The 19,414-nt window shown below is 39.7% G+C and overlaps 1 protein-coding gene across 6 annotated transcripts in view; it reads left to right on the top strand.

Moving 5' to 3' along the window:
- SLF1 (SMC5-SMC6 complex localization factor 1) overlaps positions 1-19,414 on the top strand; it is a 130,855-nt gene that overhangs the window by 58,071 nt on the left and 53,370 nt on the right. For all 6 annotated transcript variants that reach the window (XM_056538098.1, XM_056538130.1, XM_056538139.1 and 3 more), the window contains 3 exons: positions 4,902-5,064; positions 16,338-16,427; positions 17,220-17,273. In XM_056538098.1, coding sequence (XP_056394073.1) covers positions 4,902-5,064; positions 16,338-16,427; positions 17,220-17,273 — 307 coding nt within the window. The remainder of the gene's footprint in view (positions 1-4,901; positions 5,065-16,337; positions 16,428-17,219; positions 17,274-19,414) is intronic.

Genomic DNA, 19,414 nt, shown 5'->3' with positions numbered 1-19,414 from the left:
TTTTTTTTCAATTTTGTCACACAATGATTTTTTTTCCCGCTTCACCGTAGATTTTTGGGCAAAATGACTGATGTCATTACAAAGTAGAATTGGTGGCGCAAAAAATAAGCCATCATATGGATTTTTAGGTGCAAATTTGAAAGAGTTATGATTTTTTAAAGGCAAGGAGCAAAAAACGAAAATGCAAAAACGGAAAAACCCCCGGTCCTTAAGGGGTTAAGCCCGTAGGGCTGTGTTTGTGGGAGGGGCGTGGGCCTATATAATGCCCACAATCCCCTTCCTCTGGGCGTGTCTTGCGTTCGTGCACCCATCCAACCTTCCCTTTTTCTTTTCCATTTCCACTATAGGTTATGCCCTCTATAGGCGTGCCCTCGTTCACGGTTATGGAACACTTCAGCCACTTATTAGGTGTATGGTATTTGTGTGTTATTGTAAGGTGGTTACAGATAAGTAGTCACATTTTAAGCCCTAAGTACAAACATACATATGAACGTCTATAGCAACATGTCAAAGGATACCCGCAGTGGAAATCTTATAGTCCTAAAACCATTTCAGCAAGTAGGGTAACAAGCAGGAACAGTCCTCACTCCATCTGATCTAGTTGATCTCTTGGACTGCCCATGGAATCCCATGGAGAGGATGAAGTATCTGGGCACCAAGCCGCTTCCACAAACTGGAGAGCAGCAAAAGGATCTGTGAAAGTCTCAGGAGATCCATTTTAAGATCTGCAAAGTTGTGGGGTATTGAAGAAAGAATCTCACTTGACATTGAAAGAGGCGAGTGCACCCAGGTAAAAGCCTTCCTGCTCTTCACTTTTTCATGTGGTACTAGAGTAGTCACCAAATAAAAGGAGTATGTTACCGTGCAGAGTGACATCTCCCGTTAAAAGAACAAACAGGATCCAGCTCAGCAGTTGCATAAAATCTCAGGGTTTATTCCCAACTGGTAACACACATAAAGGTATAGGTGGGCCAAGAGTGCACCTGCGCTTGAAACGCGTCACTTCCGTCCACATGTATCTTTGTGTGTTACCAGTTGGGAATAAACCCTGAGATTTTATGCATCTGCCAAGCTGGATCCTGTTTGTTCTTTTTGTTCTTGTGCCTTGATTCTGTCCTGCATTGATCTGTGCTACAGTCACCCCGTGGTGAGTCAGCTGGACTACACTACCTGTTTGCTTTTCTCCCGTTAATCTCTTAAAACGCTTGTTGAAGAAGGGTCTTGACAGCATATTTGAGGAATTTCATGATGATCTAAAGTTTATTATGCATGGGTCTCGCTCTTAGAGGACTGTCACGACATCGTCCTATGCGCCATAAAGGTCCCTTGCAGGCCCAATTTTTATGCAATTGAGTAAAGTAAATGGGAGGCTGTAGGCCTGCACGATATATCGCTATTCCATTGCAAAAAACAATGTTTATTTTTTATTTTTAATATGTTGATTTAGCTCTTGGAAAATTATGATTACCTGCTCCAGAGGCCAGGCTATGTAATGTACATTAAATGGAGGAGTAATTAAGTTAATTTCGCCCCATTTCATTTTCATTCTCCTTCATTTCATGTTCACTTAATGAACATGAAATGCCCATTTCCGTTATTTCATATAACCATTTCCCCCATATGCCCATTTCCCTTATTTCATATAGCCATTCCCCTTATTTCATATAACCATTTTCCCCATATGCCCATTTCCCTTAATTCATATAGCCATTCCCCTTATTTCATATAACCATTTCCCCCATATGCCCATTTCCCTTAATTCATATAGCCATTCCCCTGGCTATGATGTAATGGGGGGATTGAACATGAAATAAAGGGCATTGGACATGAAATGGGGGAATTTCAACAATTCTTTATGATATCACAATCACAATTTACTTACATAATTGCAATAGCACATTTTCCTAAAGCTGCAACCACTTAAGGTAGGTCCACTATTCTCAAAATCTTGGGAGTGGCTTTCTAAGTCCACTGTTTACTTTTTAAAAACTTGGCGCAGGTAACGATTAGTCTCTAAGGCTTCCCCCTCTTCCTTGCTGGCTCTTCCCTCGAGCTCTGCTATCTGGGCTGTGTGGAGGCTTTTTTTTTTTTTTTTTTTGCAGCTGCTTTAGAGAAACTGTCACAGTAAGAGCAAGAGTAGTATTCAGCCCAGGGGACAATAGTTTTGGATTCCTCCATGGTTAGTTGCTGGCATGTGAACAGCAGTGCCTCAGGATCCCCCCAAAGTTCCTGCTGCCGTGCTCGGAACGGAGTGGAATTGTTGCAAATCCATGATGTCATGAGGCCCAAGGCAGTGAAGGGGCCGGCTCCTCACCATGCGGCAGAAATCTCTTCATGTGCTGTCTGCACGAGGAGAGGGTAAGTACAAGGGTACTTAACCCCTTAACGACGCAGGACATAAATGAACGTCCTGGTGAGGTGGTACTTAACGCACCAGGACGTACATTTGCGTCCTATACATGACCGCAAGCATTGGAGCGATGCTCGGGTCATGCGCGGCAGGTTCCACCTGATGATAGCAACCAGGGACCCGCCGTTAATGGCCGACATCCGCGATCGCACGGCATCTGCAGTGCTGCGGTCACTAAAATGGATGATCGGATCGCCCACAGCGCTGCCGCAGAGATCAGAACATCCAGAACGGCAGATCATCCAGATCCGATCATCCCTCACCTGTCTCCGTCCATTTCCACGGGTCTTCTGCTCTGGTCTGAGATCGAGCAGACCAGAGCAGAAGATGACTGATACCACTGATCAGTGCTATGCCCTATGAAAAGCACTGAACAGTATTAGCAATCGAATGATTGCTATAAATAGTCCCCTATGGGGACTATTAAAGTGTAAAAATAAAAGTGAAAAAATGTCAAAAAAAAATTTAAAAATCCCCTCCCCAATAAAAATGTAAATTGTCCCATTTACCCCATTTCACCCCCAAAAAGTGTTAGAAAAAAATTAAAAAATAAATGTAGTAAACATATTTGGTATCGCCACGTGCGTAAATATCCGAACTATTACAATACAATGTAAATGATACCGTATGGTGAATGGCGTGAATGTAAAAAAACAAAGTCCAAAATTGCAGCTTTTTTATAACATATCCAAAAAATTTTTATAAAAAATGTATTATAAGTTTTATATATGCAAATATCGTATCAATAAAAAGTACAGATCAAGGCGCAAAAAATGAGCCCTCATATTGCCGCTTGTACGGAAAAATGAAAAAGTTATATGTCTTCAAAATAGAGGGATGTACTAATTTGGTAAAAAGTTTGCGTTTTTTTATTGTATTAACCCATGTCATTTTAACTGTAAATTGTACCGCCTGAAAACGAAACCCTCCAAAATTTGCGGTTTTCTTTTAAATTTTTCCACACAAATAGTATTTTTTGGGTTGCACCATACGTTTTATGGTAAAGTGAGTGATGGCATTACAACGGACAACTGGTCGCGGAAAAAACAAACCCTCATACTAGTTTGTGGATGAAAATATAAGAGCGTTATGATTTTTTGAAGGCGAGGAGGAAAAAAAGAAAACGTAATAATAAAAATGTCCTTAAAAGGGTACTCCGGTGAAAAACTTTTTTTTTTTTTTTTTTTTTTTTTTAAATCAACCGGTGGCAGAAAGTTAAACAGATTTGTAAATTACTTCTATTAAAAAATCGTAATCCTTCCTGTACTTATTAGCTGCTGAATACTACAGAGGAAATTATTTTCTTTTTGAAACAGAGCTGACTGCTTACATCATGAGCACAGTGCTCTCTGCTGACATCTCTGTCCATTTTAGGAATTGTCCAGAACAGCATATGTTTGCTATGGGGATTTCCTTTTACTCTGGACAGTTCCTAAAATGGACAGAGATGTCAGCAGAGAGCACTGTGCTCATGATGTCAGCAGACAGCTCTGGGTTTTAAATGGAAAATAATTTCCACTGTAGTATTCAGCAGCTAATAAGTACATGAAGGATTAAGATTTTTTAATAGAAGTAATTTACAAATCTGTTTAACTTTCTGGCACCAGTTGATAAAAAAAAAAAAAAAGTTTTTCACCGGAGTACCCCTTTAAGGTCAAAATGGGCTAAGTCCTTAAAGGAGTAGTCCAGTGGGTAAAAACGTATCCCCTATCCTAAGGATAAGGGATACGTTTCAGATTGCAGGGGGTCCGACCGCTGGGGGCCTCCCGCGATCTCCTGTACGGGGCCCCCGCTTGCTGGCCAGATAGCGCGTGTTGACCACTGCACGAAGCAGCGGCCGACACGCCCCCTCAATACAACTCTATGGTAGAGCCGGAGAGTGCCGAAGGCAGCGCTCCGGCACTGCCATAGTTTTGTATTGAGGGGGCGTGTCAGCAGCCGCCGCTTTGTGCGGTGGTCAACACGCCCCCTTCCCGTGGCCTGTCGGGGCCCTGTACAGGTGATCGCGGGGGGCCCCAGCGATCGGAAACTTATCCCCTATCCCTAGGATATGGGATAAGTTTTTCACCACTGGATATCTCCTTTAAGGGGTTAAAAGCATGACTTTTTTTTTTAGAATAGTGACACAAAACTAAACTGCATAAATGGGAAGTATTGATAAGGTGTTTGGACTCTCACAACCCCAATATTGTAGTCCAGCTATAGTAAACTACACGTGGTTTATTTTTCTTTGTTGTAGACCGTTTGGTGCTTTGTGATGGGACTGTGTAGAACTTGCAGGGAATCATTAAAATAGTCTTTTTAATATACAGGGCATCCAGTCAGTGGTTTGGATTAGCTTCCCAGCACCCACTACCATTTAGTATATATTTAGTTCTTGGTTTACGTCAAAAAACCTAATCAAGTGTTCTCGAACAAGAATAGTAAAGTCCACAATTATATCATGCATCTGCTGTGTTAATATTTCCTTATTTTAATATATTCTTTTCAGGGTTCTTACAGCTGGACAGGCCACCCTATACAATCCACACCAACCAGATGGGGAGATAACACACGTGTTTACTAATAACAAAAGCTTTTTGGAAGATAAACAAGAAAGAGTCTATAATGCTCCATATCACTCTGTTCTGTATATTGGGACTTATCTTTTAGAGGTACAGTTATTACATATTTGTGAATTACTTTTCAGTTGTTTTTGTATTTGTCCAACATTAACTGCATGACAATACTACACTGCTCAAAAAAATAAAGGGACCACTTAAACAACACAATATAACTCCAAGTCAATCACACTTCTGTGAAATCACACTGTCCACTCAGGAAGCAACACTGACAATCAATTTCACATTCTGTTGTGCAAATGGAACAGACAACATGTGGAAATTATAGGCAATTAACAAGAAAGTGGTAATGAAATGGTTCTGCAGGTGGTGACCACAGACCACTTCTCAGTTCCTATGCTTCCTGTCGGATGTTTTGGTCACTTTTGAATGCTGACGGTGCTTTCACTCTAGTGGTAGCATGAGATGGAGTCTACAAATCACACAAGTGGCTCAGGTAGTGCAGCTCATCCAGGATGGCACATCAGTGCGAGCTGTGGCAAGATGATTTGCTGTGTCTGTCAGTGTAGTATCCAGAGCATGGAGGTACTACCAGGAGACGTGGAGGTGGCCGTAGGAAGGCAACAACCCAGCAGCAGGACCGCTACCTCTGCCTTTGTGCAAGGTGGAGCAGGAGGAGCACTGCCAGAGCCCTGCAAAATGACCTCCAGCAGGCCACAAATGTGCATGTGTCCACTCAAATGGTCAGAAACAGACTCCATGAGGGTGGTATGAGGGCCCGACGTCCACCAGTGAGGGTTGTGCTTACAGCCCAAGACGTTTGGCATTTGCCAGAGAACACCAAGATTGGCAAATTTGCAACTAGCGTTCCTGTGCTCTTCACAGATGAAAGCAGATTCACACTGAGCAGATGTGACGGTTTGATGGTGGGTCAGTAATGGTTTGCAGTGGCATTGGCGGGCCTCACAGCCCTCCATGTGCTTGCCAGAGGTAGCCTGACTACCATTAGGTACCGAGATGAGATCCTCAGACCCCTTGTGAGACCATATGCTGGTGCGGTTGGCCCTGGGTTTCTCCTAATGCAAGACAATGCTAGACCTCATATGGCTGGAGTGTGTCAGCAGTTCCTGCAAGAGGAAGGAATTGATGTATTGGACTGGCCCGCCCGTTCCCAAGACCTGAATCCGATTGAGCACATCTGGGACATCATGTCTCGCTCCATCCACCAACACCACGTTGCACCACAGACTGCCCAGGAGTTGGCGGATGCTTTAGTCCAGGTTTGGGAGGACATCCCTAGTGGAAACCATCCTCCACCTCATCAGGAGCATGCCCAGGCATTGTAGGGAGGTCATACGGGCACGTGGAGGCTACACACACTACTGAGCCTCATTTTGACTTGTTTTAAGGACATAACATCAAAGTTGGATCAGCCTGTAGTGTGGTTTTTCACTTTGATTCTGAGTGTGATTCTGTTGACAGCACATTCAACTATGTAAAGACGAAAGTATTTCAGACGATTAGTTCATTCATTCAGATCTAGGATGTGTTATCTTAGTGTTCCGTTTATGTTTTTTTGAGCAGTGTACTTTGACTAGGCCATGGGTCCCCATCAGGAGCCCTATAACTCCCCCTTAAAAAAAAAGTTATACTTTAGTACTTTATAAATTACAAAGTTATTGCTCCAAATGGTACTGCAGTTCCTGTTTTTGCATCCCCCACTATTGTTTCATAAGGTTTATACTAAACCTTCCCTGTCACGCACTTTCTCTCAGAGCTGGAACCCCATGCTGGAGATTATGGGAGGAATGCCAGCGTTTCCGCCACAACTTTACTCCATTTGAAAGCTTATGTGATTCATAACTTTTTTGTAAATCTCTTTATTTACCAAAAATGTTTCCTTACCCAAAAAACAGCTCTAAGGTCTTGGCCACTAAATATCTCCCTTTTTTGCAGTCTGCTGTCCACTGCCTATTGTTAGGGTCATTTTATCTCTAGTAACAGTCACAGAAAGGTGGGATGCGGGAAGTGGAAGATGGGGCTTAGCTATGTACTGGAGAGAGAGAGAAATATTTTACCTTCATTTTTGAGTGTCTAGAGGATCTGCTTTGTCCTAGCAAGGTAGCTCAAGGCTTTGCTCTCATCTGAGCAGCAGCAGGGCTTAGTGTAACCCTTTCATTGCTATGCTGTTGCTGTTTCTTTACTTACTACTGTACTTATAGCACCTTGCACAGGTGCAGCAGTAACCTATTTTCCTCCACATGCCATCTATAGTAGTGTACTGTATAAATCATCGCTTAAAGGGGTACACCGGTGGAAAAAAAATATTTTAAATCAACTGTCGCCAGAAAGTTAAACAGATTTGTTAATGATTTCTATTAAAAAAATCTTAATGCTTCCAATACATTTTAGCAGCTGTATGCTACAGAGGAAATTCTTTTCTTTTTTAATTTCTTTTTTTTTTTGTCTTGTCCACAGTGCTCTCTGCTGACACCTGATGCCCGTATCAGGAACTGTCCAGAGCAGGAGAAAATCCCCATAGCAAACCAATGCTGCTCTGGACAGTTCCTGACAGCAGAGAGCACTGTGGACAAGACAAAAAATAATTTCCTCTGTAGCATACAGCTGCTAAAAGTACTGGAAGGGTAAAGATTTTTAAATAGAAGTCAGTTACAAATCTGTTTCTTTCTGGCACCCTTTAACAGAGTCCCAGCAGATTCAGTGCATAGGGCAAACTTTTCTTGCTTTACTGCTGCTGTTTATTCCCTTTCTCCCCATAGCACTTTGCAAAGCCAGTGCATCAGTAACCCCTTCTCCTCCACATGCCAACTATAGTAGTGTAATGAGTAAACAATCAGTACAGCTCAGTACAAGCCTGTTCAGTGCACTTCCACCATCACTATGTTGTGGCATAGCAGAGAGAAATATGTAATGTGTTTTGCTGTGCTCTGATTGGCTACAGAAGTAAGGGAGGAAGTTAACATGTGTGTACTACTGGCAAATATCCCAGCTCTGGTCCGCTCTCCGGAAATTCAGGTTTTTAAGTCTTTTGAAATAATTGGTACGCTTTAACTTTTTGCATAGAAAAGTGCTATAAAATGATTGTCAAAGGTGAAAAGGAGTTTTTAAAAATATGCTATGCATTTTTTGCTATGCAGAATGGTGATAGTTGTAGAGGAAAGCCATGCAGAATGAGACTCTTCTTCAAAATGTATCTTTTCTTGTCACTCCACACATTCTCTAGAGTTCAGTCTGCTTTGAAAGGTTCATGGCATATTATATGCTGGATTTAGTAAGAGTTGTGTTTTTTTTTAAATTAAAATATATCCTGCCTTATTGTTCTAGGTCGCCCTTAGTCCTGGATGGGCTTCTGCCCTTTCTGGAAGGTTTGCCCCTCACTCCTTTGCCCCCTATGCCGACCTTTGCCTTAGAAAAGCCCTTCACGGCCAAGGAAGTTGTGCAGGCTATCCCCGATTTGCTGCCGGGGAAGACCTGGATGGAATGGTGGGGGATTGGTATAGGATGAATGAGGAGAGGCTGGTCCCTATTCTCCTGAAATTATCACTTGTGAACTGGGTGCCCTCCCTGATTCACTAAGGGAGGCTTAGATAGTTGTTCTTCTTAAACCGGGCTAGGTTCAGACCCTGCCGGATTCACACCGTCCTATATGTTACTTAACATGACCATTAAATTCCTGGCCAAGATTCTGGCGAATAGACTTAACTGGATCGTAGCCTCTGTCATTCACCCTGACCAGACTGGGTTCATGCCAAATAAGGCCACTTACTATAACCCCTTTACTCCTTAGCCTGTTTTGACCTCAAAGGGGTATTCCGGTGGAAAACTTTTTTATTTTTTTTTAAATCAACTGGTGCCAGAAAGTTAAACAGATTTATAAATTACTTCTATTAAAAAATCTTAATCCTTCCAGTACTTATTATCTGCTGAATACTACAGAGGAAATTATTTTCTTTTTGGAACACAGAGCTCTCTGCTGAATCACATGCACAGTGCTCTCTGCTGACATCTCTGTCCATTTTAGGAACTGACCATTGCAGCATATGTTTGCTATGGGGATTTTCTCCTACTCTGGACAGTTCTTAAAATGGACAGAGATATTAGCAGAGAGCACTGTGGTCATGTCAGCAGAGAGCTCGGTGTTCCAAAAAGAATAGAATTTCTTCTATAATATTCAGCAGCTAAGTACTGGAAGGATTAAGATTTTTTAATAGAACTAATTTACAAATCTGTTTAACTTTCTGGCACCAGTTGATTTAAAAAAAATAATAATAATAATTTTAATGACCAAGGCAAATTTTCTAAATCTGACATGTGTCCACTTATTCAGTAATAACTTTGGAACACTTTTACTTATGAAAGCAATTCTGAAACTGTTTTTTCGTGACATATTGTACTTTACATTAGTGGATTTTGATTGATATATTTAGAGTTTTTTGTAAAAAAAAAAAATCTAAAATTTTGCGAAAAAATATTAGCATTTTTCTAGATTTTACATTTTCTGCTCATTCAATAAATAGTAATGCCGCACCCAATTAATGATTAATTCACATCTACAATATGTCTACTTTATGTTCCCATAATTTCATAAACACTCTTTTACTTTTTTTTTTAGAATGTTAGAGGGTTTATAAGCTTAGCAGCAATTTTCCAGATTTTCAAGAAAAATTTTAAATCTGATTTTTCAGGGACCAGTTCAATTCTGAAGTGGGATTAAGGGGCCTGTATGTTAGATACCCCCTTAAATCACCCTGTTTTAAAAACTGCACCCCTTAAAGTAATCAGAATGACATTAAAGGAGTACTCTGGTGCAGAGTACTCCTACTCCGTCCTGCCCGGGCTGCAAAAAAAATGAAAATAAACAATCTCTCACCTACCTGGGTTCCCGCGGAGCGCCACTACAGCTGATCGGTCCTCCGGTCCATCTTATTCATACTTTCTTGTGAACGAAGTGTCACATGGCGCTCAGCCTATTATGGGCCGAGGCAGAACATCGCGGCGGCTGGTGATAGGCTGAGCGCCATGTGACGCTTCGTTCACACGGAAGTATGAAAAGGGGTGCTTTAAGGAAGTTTATTAACCCTTAAGGCGTTTCACAGAAATGAAAGCAAAGGGGAGGCAGAATATTAACGTCCTTTTTTTTGGCCGATTTTTTATTTTTTATTTTAATCCATTTATTTTTCAATAACAGTGGGTATTGACAACTCAAGATTTATTCCCCAAATTCTGACATACTTAGAAATATCCCATATGTGGCCTATGTGCGCTAAGTGTTTCTCACACAGGCCTTCTTTTAGTTTAGGATATTTTGTTGGCGTCATATAAAGTTGCTAAGACCTTGAGGTGCAAAAACACTTTTGGGAGACAAATTGACGCTTTCATTGGTACCATTCTGGGGTACATGTGACACTGATCGTTTTTTATTTTATTTTTTTAATAGGTGATATACATGAAAAAAATCTTTTCTGCGGTTGTTTTTTATAAAAAAAATTTAGGTAGTTGTGCATGCAGTATAAATAACATGTTAACTTCACTCTGCAGGTTGATATGATTATGGCGATACCAAATATATATACTTTTCTTAATATTTTAGTTCATAAAATTGCATAAAATATTTTTGTAAAAAAAAATAAAAATGTTTGTTCGTCGCCGTATTCTGTGAGCCTTAACTTTTTTATGTTTTCACTGATGCAATTGTGTGAGGACTCCTTTTTTTTTTTTTTTTGCGGGACATGTTGAAGTTTTTGCGGAGACTATTTTTGGGTGTGTTTTGGGGTATATTTTATTCTTTTGTTGGGTGTGTTTATAATTTTTTATAGTTTTTTTCACATGGGGTGTATTTTATTGTGTTTGTTAATTTTATTATGTTTAATTCTTTTCTTTTCACATTTAAATATTTTTTTTTTTTTTACTATTATACACATAATTCAATGGAACACATATCTGTACTCCATTGAATTATATCTATGACTGTCAGTTTTACACTGACTGACATAGGATAGATCAGTCTCTACCTTAGGTAGAGGTAGGATGTGGAGTGGACATATTATTCCACAGTGGTTAGTGCCAGGGACTTGCTGATTCAATCACTGTTCATTCTGCTTTTATACTATACCCCTGTGAAATTGAAACAGATTGGTGTTTCCCCATCAGATATCTGTTTTTGTTGCTTGGTGATAGTTCATGCACGCAGTGTGGAGTTGCCCGTGTGTTCTACCGTTTTGGAGATAAGTGGTGTGTTTTTTTTGGCGCACCTTTTAGACTTTTCATATCTTCTGATACCCATGGTTTGTTTGCTGGGTCCTATTAATGAGAGGAATTAGGGTTTTGACAGACGTATTTTGGTCCGTTTCTTACTTTTCTGTGCCCTTAAGGTAGTGATCACTGCCTGGAATAACACTACTTCCCCTCCCATTTTCGAATGGTTCAGTCTGGTCAACAAATATTTCTTGCTGGTGGCCCTTTTCCTGTCCCTGTATTGAAGCGGCTGCTGTGAGAAGGGGTTGTTTTTTAGTTTGGTTTGTTTGTTTTGCTGCTCGTGTATACCTCTGTGTTGCTATGCATATTGTCCTCATCTGCGTGTTCCTGCTGTTCCTACCTGGAGTGTTGTTGTTTTTGTTTTAGATTACCTTAAAATGCCAAAAAAATTGCTATACCAGTCCCTGTACCCTAGTAAGAAGTGCCTAAAATTTTTTTTTTATAAAGTTTGGATGCCCTGGTTTGTTTTAGAGTCCTTGACTGATTTTTATAGCAGGTTGTCCTAAGCTGTATAGTGCTTCTTGGATGTCTCCTTTATTGGTGGTGGGGAATTAGGGTGACTCCGAGGTGTTGTCGCCATCATGTCTGCAAGACTTGAATAAAGACCTGACTGGTGAGTGCGGCCTTCTTCTGTGTTCTTTATTCTCCGTGCTATATGCTACTTGCTTGGCTTTGCACCTCCGTTACAGGCTTGCTGTGAGTCACTCCTATGGGCTGTCCTCATATGTGCTGGCTTTCTCCTCTTGTCTGTCGACTGTTTGTGTAAATGGTTTGTGAATGTGTCTGTTTGTCTACCTGTTTTGGGGCTAGTTCCTATAAGCAGTAAAACTGTGATTGTAATGGACAGTGGTTGGTATTGTGTGCAGTACTGGAGGCCGTATCTCCAAAAGGATATAGATACTCTAGAGAGAGTTCAGAGAATATCTACTAAACTAGTACATGGATTGCAGGATAAAACTTACCAGGAAAGGTTGAAGGACCTTAACATGTATAGCTTGGAAGAAAGAAGAGACAGAGGTGATATGATATTTAAATACATAATGGGAATCAACACGGTAAAGGAGGAGAGCATATTTAATAGAAGAAAAACTACCACAAGAGGACATAGTTTTATATTAGATGGGCAAAGGTTTATACAGTAATATCAGGAAGTATTACTTTACTGAGAGAGTAGTGGATGGATGGAATAGCCTTCCTGCAGAAGTGGTCGCTGCAAATACAGTGAAGAAGTTTAAACATTCATGGGATAAGCATAAGGCTATCCTTCATATAAGATAGGGCCAGGGACTATTGATAGGATTCCGATTATTGGGCAGACTAGATTGGCACACATTTTATGTTTCTAATAACAAAGATTCCACTTTGTATTTCTCTCCCTGGGCTAGTGCTGCGGAGACGGCCTGGAGTATTGTTATGTTTTGTATTTTTTTTAAAGAAAAATTGCAAAAATAAATACAATGCATAAAAAATATGTATATATCCTGCCTTACCCATATACAGAAATGTCATAGCCTTATAATACAAGAGACTATAACAATCACAAACTCCACTAGCAGAAAGATGATTTAATAAACTAAAGAGAGACAAAAGAGATAAGGGCATTTATGTTAGACATGTTTCTTGGTAATGTCATCACATTTATTTGACCACTGCAGCCTCCGATACGCTGGAGCAGTGGCATTCTACAACAAGTCTTCACTATAGGCTGGATGTGCAGAGATTGGGGGGGGGGCACAGTAATGCATTGCTCCAGGTGCAGCAGGGAAGATAAGTAAATTGTTTTGGTTTTGGAATTTCAGAATTCCCTCTTTCCTAAGATCACCCTTACTCCATGGGACAGGTAACAGGAAATCAGATTTGCATAAAAGGTTAGACCCTAATTCCTTCACTAGTTCTGTTTTCTTTCCCAGGAGCAGGAGGCAGTTGATAGTGGATAAGTGTTTGATCACAGGTGTTCCATATGCAGGGAATCCCCCTCCACCAATCTCCTGTACCAACCCTCGGGGACACACTCCTGCTAAACAGAATGATGGCGTTTCTGAGGGTGGGGGCCATAGTGCACTGTGAAGAAGTGCCAGCTATACGATGCCCCACATAGCAGTTCCAGCCAACAGCAGGGGTGTGTTATCCAGTATTGCCCGACGCCTGGGACATACAGCTCTAGGCACCGGGCAGGTGAATTTTCAGGCCCTTAGCCCTGCTTCGGGCAAGCAGGGCCGGACCTGAAAGTCCCTGAAAATCGGTAAATTTTTTCTTTCACGCAGTTTAATTTATCTGGGCCTATGTTTTGATGTTCTGTGTGTATGTTAATGGATTCTAGCTGACTCTTTATGAATGTTAGTTTTGCATCCTTCCGTGTAAGTAAAACAAGTTCCGGATGTATATTACAAAATAGTGTAAATATGGTATTAAAAGAAAGATCAGTATTCACAAACCATAATCATTGATTTTATATCAAAGTTAAAATGTACATCCATTGATCCAGCCTCAGAATGTGCACCCAGATTCAAGGTTTTAATCTTGAATAAAAATAAGCACACTATGCTGCTTATTAGCTTCATTGACTTGAAGACTGCACACTCCATTCATTTCAGTACGGGGAAGACTAGGAAGGACAAATTACGGTAGCTCTTTATTTTCCGATATATTACCTGCAGAAGCAGATAGCTAGAGTGAGAAAGATAGCTAAAGAAACAAGAATATCTTGCCAGCTAATAGTCATGTTGCTACTGTATATCAAACGTATCCATAGTCGGACTTTTGTGTAAAAGAGGCCGAAACAGTGAGTTTCATCTGGCCAGTATATGTTAGTATACATTTTTATTTATTTTTCTGTGTGGAATAGTGCAGACCACTGTGCTAATTTATTGAAAATTAAAACCTAAAATATTGCATTGACATAAGTATCCAAACCCTTCATTCAGTACTTAAAGGAGTATTCCGGTGGAAAACTTTTTTTTCTAAATCGACTGGTGCCAGAAAGTTAAACAGATTTGTAAATTACGGTACTATTAAAAAATCTTAATCTTCCCAGTACTTTTTTGGGTCTTTATGCTGAAGAGGAAATGGTTTTCTTTTTGGAACACAGAACTCTCTGGTGATATCATGAGCACAGTGCTCTCTGCTGACATCTGTCCATTTTAGGAACTGTCCAGAGCAGCATATGTTTGCTATGGGGATTTTCTCCTACTCTGGACAGTTCTTAAAATGGACAGAGATGTCAGCAGAGGGCACTGTGCTAGTGATATCAGCAGAGAACTCTGTGTTCCAAAAATAAAATAATTTCCTCTGTAGTATTCAGCAGCTAATAAGTACTGGAAGGATTAAAGTTTTTTTAATAGAAGTAATTTACAAATTTGTTTAACTTTCTGGCACCAGTTGATATAAAAAATAAAAATAAAAAATTCCACCGGACTACCCCTTTAATTGAAGTATTTTTGACAGCAAATACAGCCTCCATTCTTGGGTATGATGCACAAGGTGTACACATCTGGATTTTGGGATTTCTACCCTTCTTCCCTGCAGATACTCCTTTCTGTTATGCCATGTCATAGGGCTGGTGAAAGTGCACTGGACTGTGGCTGGCACTGTGTTGGACTGATGATTTACATATTACAGTACTATAGATGTCATGGAGGGATAGAAGGGGTTACTTGTGCACTGGCTTTGCAAGGTGCAACTTGAGCCAAAATGAAATATAAGCAGCAGCACAGCAAGAAAGGGCTTGAGAAGTAATGGGGAGAATACACTATAGTACTGTGGACATACAGCAGTAATTACACTGGTATTTACACAAGGGACAGCTGCCCTAAGCTTTATTGGTGGTGTCTTACCCTTAATTTACCTTTACAGCGTTGATCACCTTGGGTAAGCAGACAAGCTCAGCTTGCAGGTACAGAGCCCAGGCCTTCTCTGACTTTCTCTTTCTCTCTCATGTGCACATAGCACATGCTAAGCCACGCCTCCCACTTCCTGTGTTCCCTTCTAATTTAACTGTTAGAGACAGATTTGCCTTAACACCAGGCAATGGACAGCAAATTGGAGGGAAGGGAGACATCTAGTGGCCAATATTCTAGGGTCAAGAGATCAATTATTGTAGAAGTAGAGATCTACAAATATTTTAGGAATGGATGGATGGAATAACTAAACCAAACTTTGTATTTTCATCGTGGTCGATGTATGACTAATAAAAAAGAAAAAAAACTTTTGTTCTCAAGGTTGCTTTCTTTTCTTACACAGCATAGTAAGGGAATGTACTTAAAGGTGTACTCTACTGGAAAACCTTTTTTTATCAACTGATGACAGAAAGTTAAACAGATTTGTAAATAGCTTCTATTAAAAAATCTTAATCCTTCTAGTACTTCTAAGCTTCTGTATGCTCCACAGAAAGTTCTTTTCTTTTATAAATTTCCTTTTTCCGACCACAGTGCTCTCTGCGGACACCTCTGTCCATGTCAGGAATTGTCCAGAGCAGGATAAGTTTGCTATGGGGATTTGCTTCTACAGTTCCTAAAATGGACAGAGGTGTCAGCAGAGAGCAGAAAGGAAATTCAAAAAGAAACAAACTTCCTGTGGAGCATACAGGAGCTTATAAGTAATAGAAGGATACATTTTTTTTAATAGAAGTAATTTAAAAATCTGTTTAACTTTCTGGCACCAGTTGATTTTAAAAAATGTTTTCCAGCGGAGTACCCCTTTAACAGTCTGCAAATTGAGAATGTGTGGCAAAACAAGTGACTTCAATTTGAGTTTTTACCTATGCAGGCCATTATTATGGTGAAGCAGCTTTTACAATCCAATCAATCCTCTGTTATATGATCACTGTGCCACATTCTTATAGCTGCCTGCACAATACATATATATATATATATATATATATATATATATATATATATACGGCCGGAAGGGTTTAAAGGGTATGTACAGTCATATCCACTTCTGGAAGTCCCCTACTTTTTCTTGCTAACCTACTGAATGCATGTGAGAAAGAAGAGGGCAGATGGGTGTGTAGTTTTTTTTTAATTAACTAAATTTTTTGGCTATGATTTGTAATTTACATTTTTAATAAAGTTTTATTAAATATTCCACAGGACCCAATAAATGACACACCAGAGGATATGTCAGAGGAACAGATTAAAGAATTAAAGAGTTCCATATGGAAACGTTTTTGTGTGGCACAGGTTGGTTATTTTAGGCTTTTATATGCTTTCAAAAATGATGTACACTTGTGGACTTCCAGATGCACTCTGTTGATGGTGCATTGGTATGTAGAGGAAGACTTGTTTGCGCTTTGCCAGTACAGTAGTTTGGGAATAGCTTGCATCATCATCTGTGTCCATGCATGTTTTGTGTGAAGGGAAGATGAACTTTGTTACGCAAAAAGGAATGAAAATATTAGGGGCAAATTATTTTCATGTCTAAGACAAGTTGAAATATCAGTCAGGCTGGGTTCACATCACGTTTTCAGCCATACGGGACCGCATACGGCCGGGGGGAGCTAAAACCGGGCGCTCCCGTATCCATGCTGAATGCCGCCGGTAAACGCTGACTCCGGTCGGCTCCTTTTTGCCTTGTATGCGGTTTTCCACCTGACCGAAAATAAGCCGACAGGAGTAAGGGTTTCACTCCGGTTGGCTCATTGAAATGAATTACATACGGGCGGCATATGGAAGTGATACGAGAGTGCTCGGTTTTAGCTCCCACCAGCCGTATGCGGTCCTGTATGGCTGAAAACGTGATGTGAACTCAGCCTCACTAGGAAGATTTATTAAAACCTGTGTAGAGTAAATGTTAACCAGTTGTCCATAGCAACCAATCAGATCGCTTTTTTTTTTTTTCAATTTTAAAAAGGCCTCTCGGAAATGAAAGAAGCAATCTGATTGGTTACTATAGGCAACTGGTCAACTTTTCCACCCTGTAAATGTCTATTGAAATACCTGTCCAAAATTCATCAGCAGGATTTCCTTTTCCAGGCATGTCACCACAGATGTACAGAAAAGTATAATGGACCTTCTGAAAAACATAAGGTAAGAGTGAGTGCTAGTGCTAGACAGATTTGCTGACTTTTTAACCACCAATACTTCAAAAAGAGTTGTAAGAGGGTTTTATGCACTTTACACCATTGTTCCGATAGCAATGGAGAATTGGAGTGTTGTCTGTAGTCAATAGATGCCACATTTTTATACCAGACATTCAGTTTCCTCTACAGTTCAAGAAAAAGTAGCTTACATTTACATTAATCGAATAATAATAGAACATTAGTAGATGGTCATAGAAAAGTAAACAATATTATGGTATTATAACATTGTCCCAGATTTAAAAGGGAGTAATTTGACCACAACAACCAATCACATTAAACGTTTATATCTTATAAAGCTCTGATAAAGGGAAAGCTGAGCTGTAATTAGTTGCTCTGAGCAAATCACTCTGGGTAATTGTATTAAAAATATTCAAATTTTCTTTCTTTACTTAGTACTCTGGTCTCGTGAAACTAGGGTTTCTATGTTTATAATTTTTTTTTTTGTGCTTAAAACTTGACTTCTGATAATCCAAAAACACTATTGAAGAAATCTCAAAATATCAGTAGCAGGAACAACTGGCATCATTTGATGGCTGAGGCATCTGCTTTGCTAGAAGTGGTTGTCTGGCTTTTCCTCTTTGATACATTAAAGGGTTATTCCAGGCAAAAACTTTTTATCATATATATCAACTGGCTCCGGAAAGTTAAACAGATTTGTAAATGACTTCTATTAAAAAATCTTAAACCTTCCAATAGTTATTGGCTTCTGAAGTTGAGTTGTTATTTTCTGTCTAACTGCTCAATGATGACTCACGTCCCGGGAGCTGTGCAGTTCCTATGGGGATATTTTCCAATCATGCACAGCTCCCGGGATGTGACATCATAGAGCAGTAAGACAGAAAACTTCAGAAGCTAATAACTATTGGAAGGATTAAGATTTTTTAATAGAAGTAATTTACAAATCTGTTTAACTTTCTGGAGCCAGTTGATATATATAAAAAAGTTTTTGCCTGGAATTCCCCTTTATATAAGTGAATGATAAATGCCTTCCAAATGCACTAAATAACACTATAACCTAGTAGTATGCACGTTTTCAATAGGCCATCTTAACCTCACCAGTGACATTTACATCACTGCTGTGCCTACAATGAGGCCGCACTCAAGTGTTGTGTTTGTCATGCCATCACTCTCTTTTAAGATGTAAACAAGATGCAGTTGGGGGACTGTGGTACTGGCCACACAAGAACAAAGTGAAATTTTAACTTTATTTCTTACTGTTTATATTTTTTCTGCCATTTGGTCTTTTCACCAATTATTCAGCAAATGCTATTCTGCTGTTTGCATAGCAGCTGATTTAAGGATGAAAACAACCTAAAAACTTTTTTTTATTTTTTAAACTAAAAATAATTTTATGGCTGTGAAGTTTTACTGAATGTAAAATCACCAGATGTTTTTCTATGGAGTTCAGTAGAATATTTTGAGCCATGAAATTGCACCAAAATTGCCCAAAATACTGTGCATAAACCTAGCCTCAGATATAGGCCATTGTTTGAATTGGGACATCATTTGTTTGTCTTTAACCATAATCAGTGTCCCTCTACCCCCTGCAAAATATAGTCTTGTTGTTGCATCTTCATGAAACTCCCCGACAAACTTTGGCAGTTTTAAACAATTCTGGAGAAGTGATTTAAGTAACACGTCAATACCAGACCTGTGACCCTGCCAGTCACTTTCATCATTTTAATATGAAATTACATGTCCCGTGACTTAAAACAATGCACACAATAATGGAATATATAATGAAAATCTGCTACCACGCTAACATGCTCAATATGTAAATGAGCAAAACAAAAGATTAATACTCCTTACTATGGAGATTCTGCCAGAAGCTCATAAACACCTCACAAGAACATCAAAGGGTTTCTGTGAACAAAAACTAAATATCAAAGGAATCAGTCCCAAATAGGCTGCTACCCTTAAATTCATGCATAGTATACACGAGCTGTAAGTAACAGGATTTCATGGGAACCAAAGGAGCTATAAGAAACATTGATTATTTACTCTGACTTCCTTTGAGGGCTGATAACAGATGTTCTTATGAACACATATTTAAGATTATCTTGTGTTGTGGAGTTTTCCATTACCTTA

Source organism: Hyla sarda, chromosome 1 (genome assembly GCF_029499605.1).
Source record: "Hyla sarda isolate aHylSar1 chromosome 1, aHylSar1.hap1, whole genome shotgun sequence".
NCBI classification, from domain to species: Eukaryota; Metazoa; Chordata; class Amphibia; order Anura; family Hylidae; genus Hyla; species Hyla sarda.
The sequence above is the reverse complement of the archived record's forward strand: the minus strand, read 5'-3'. Positions and strand labels throughout refer to the sequence as shown.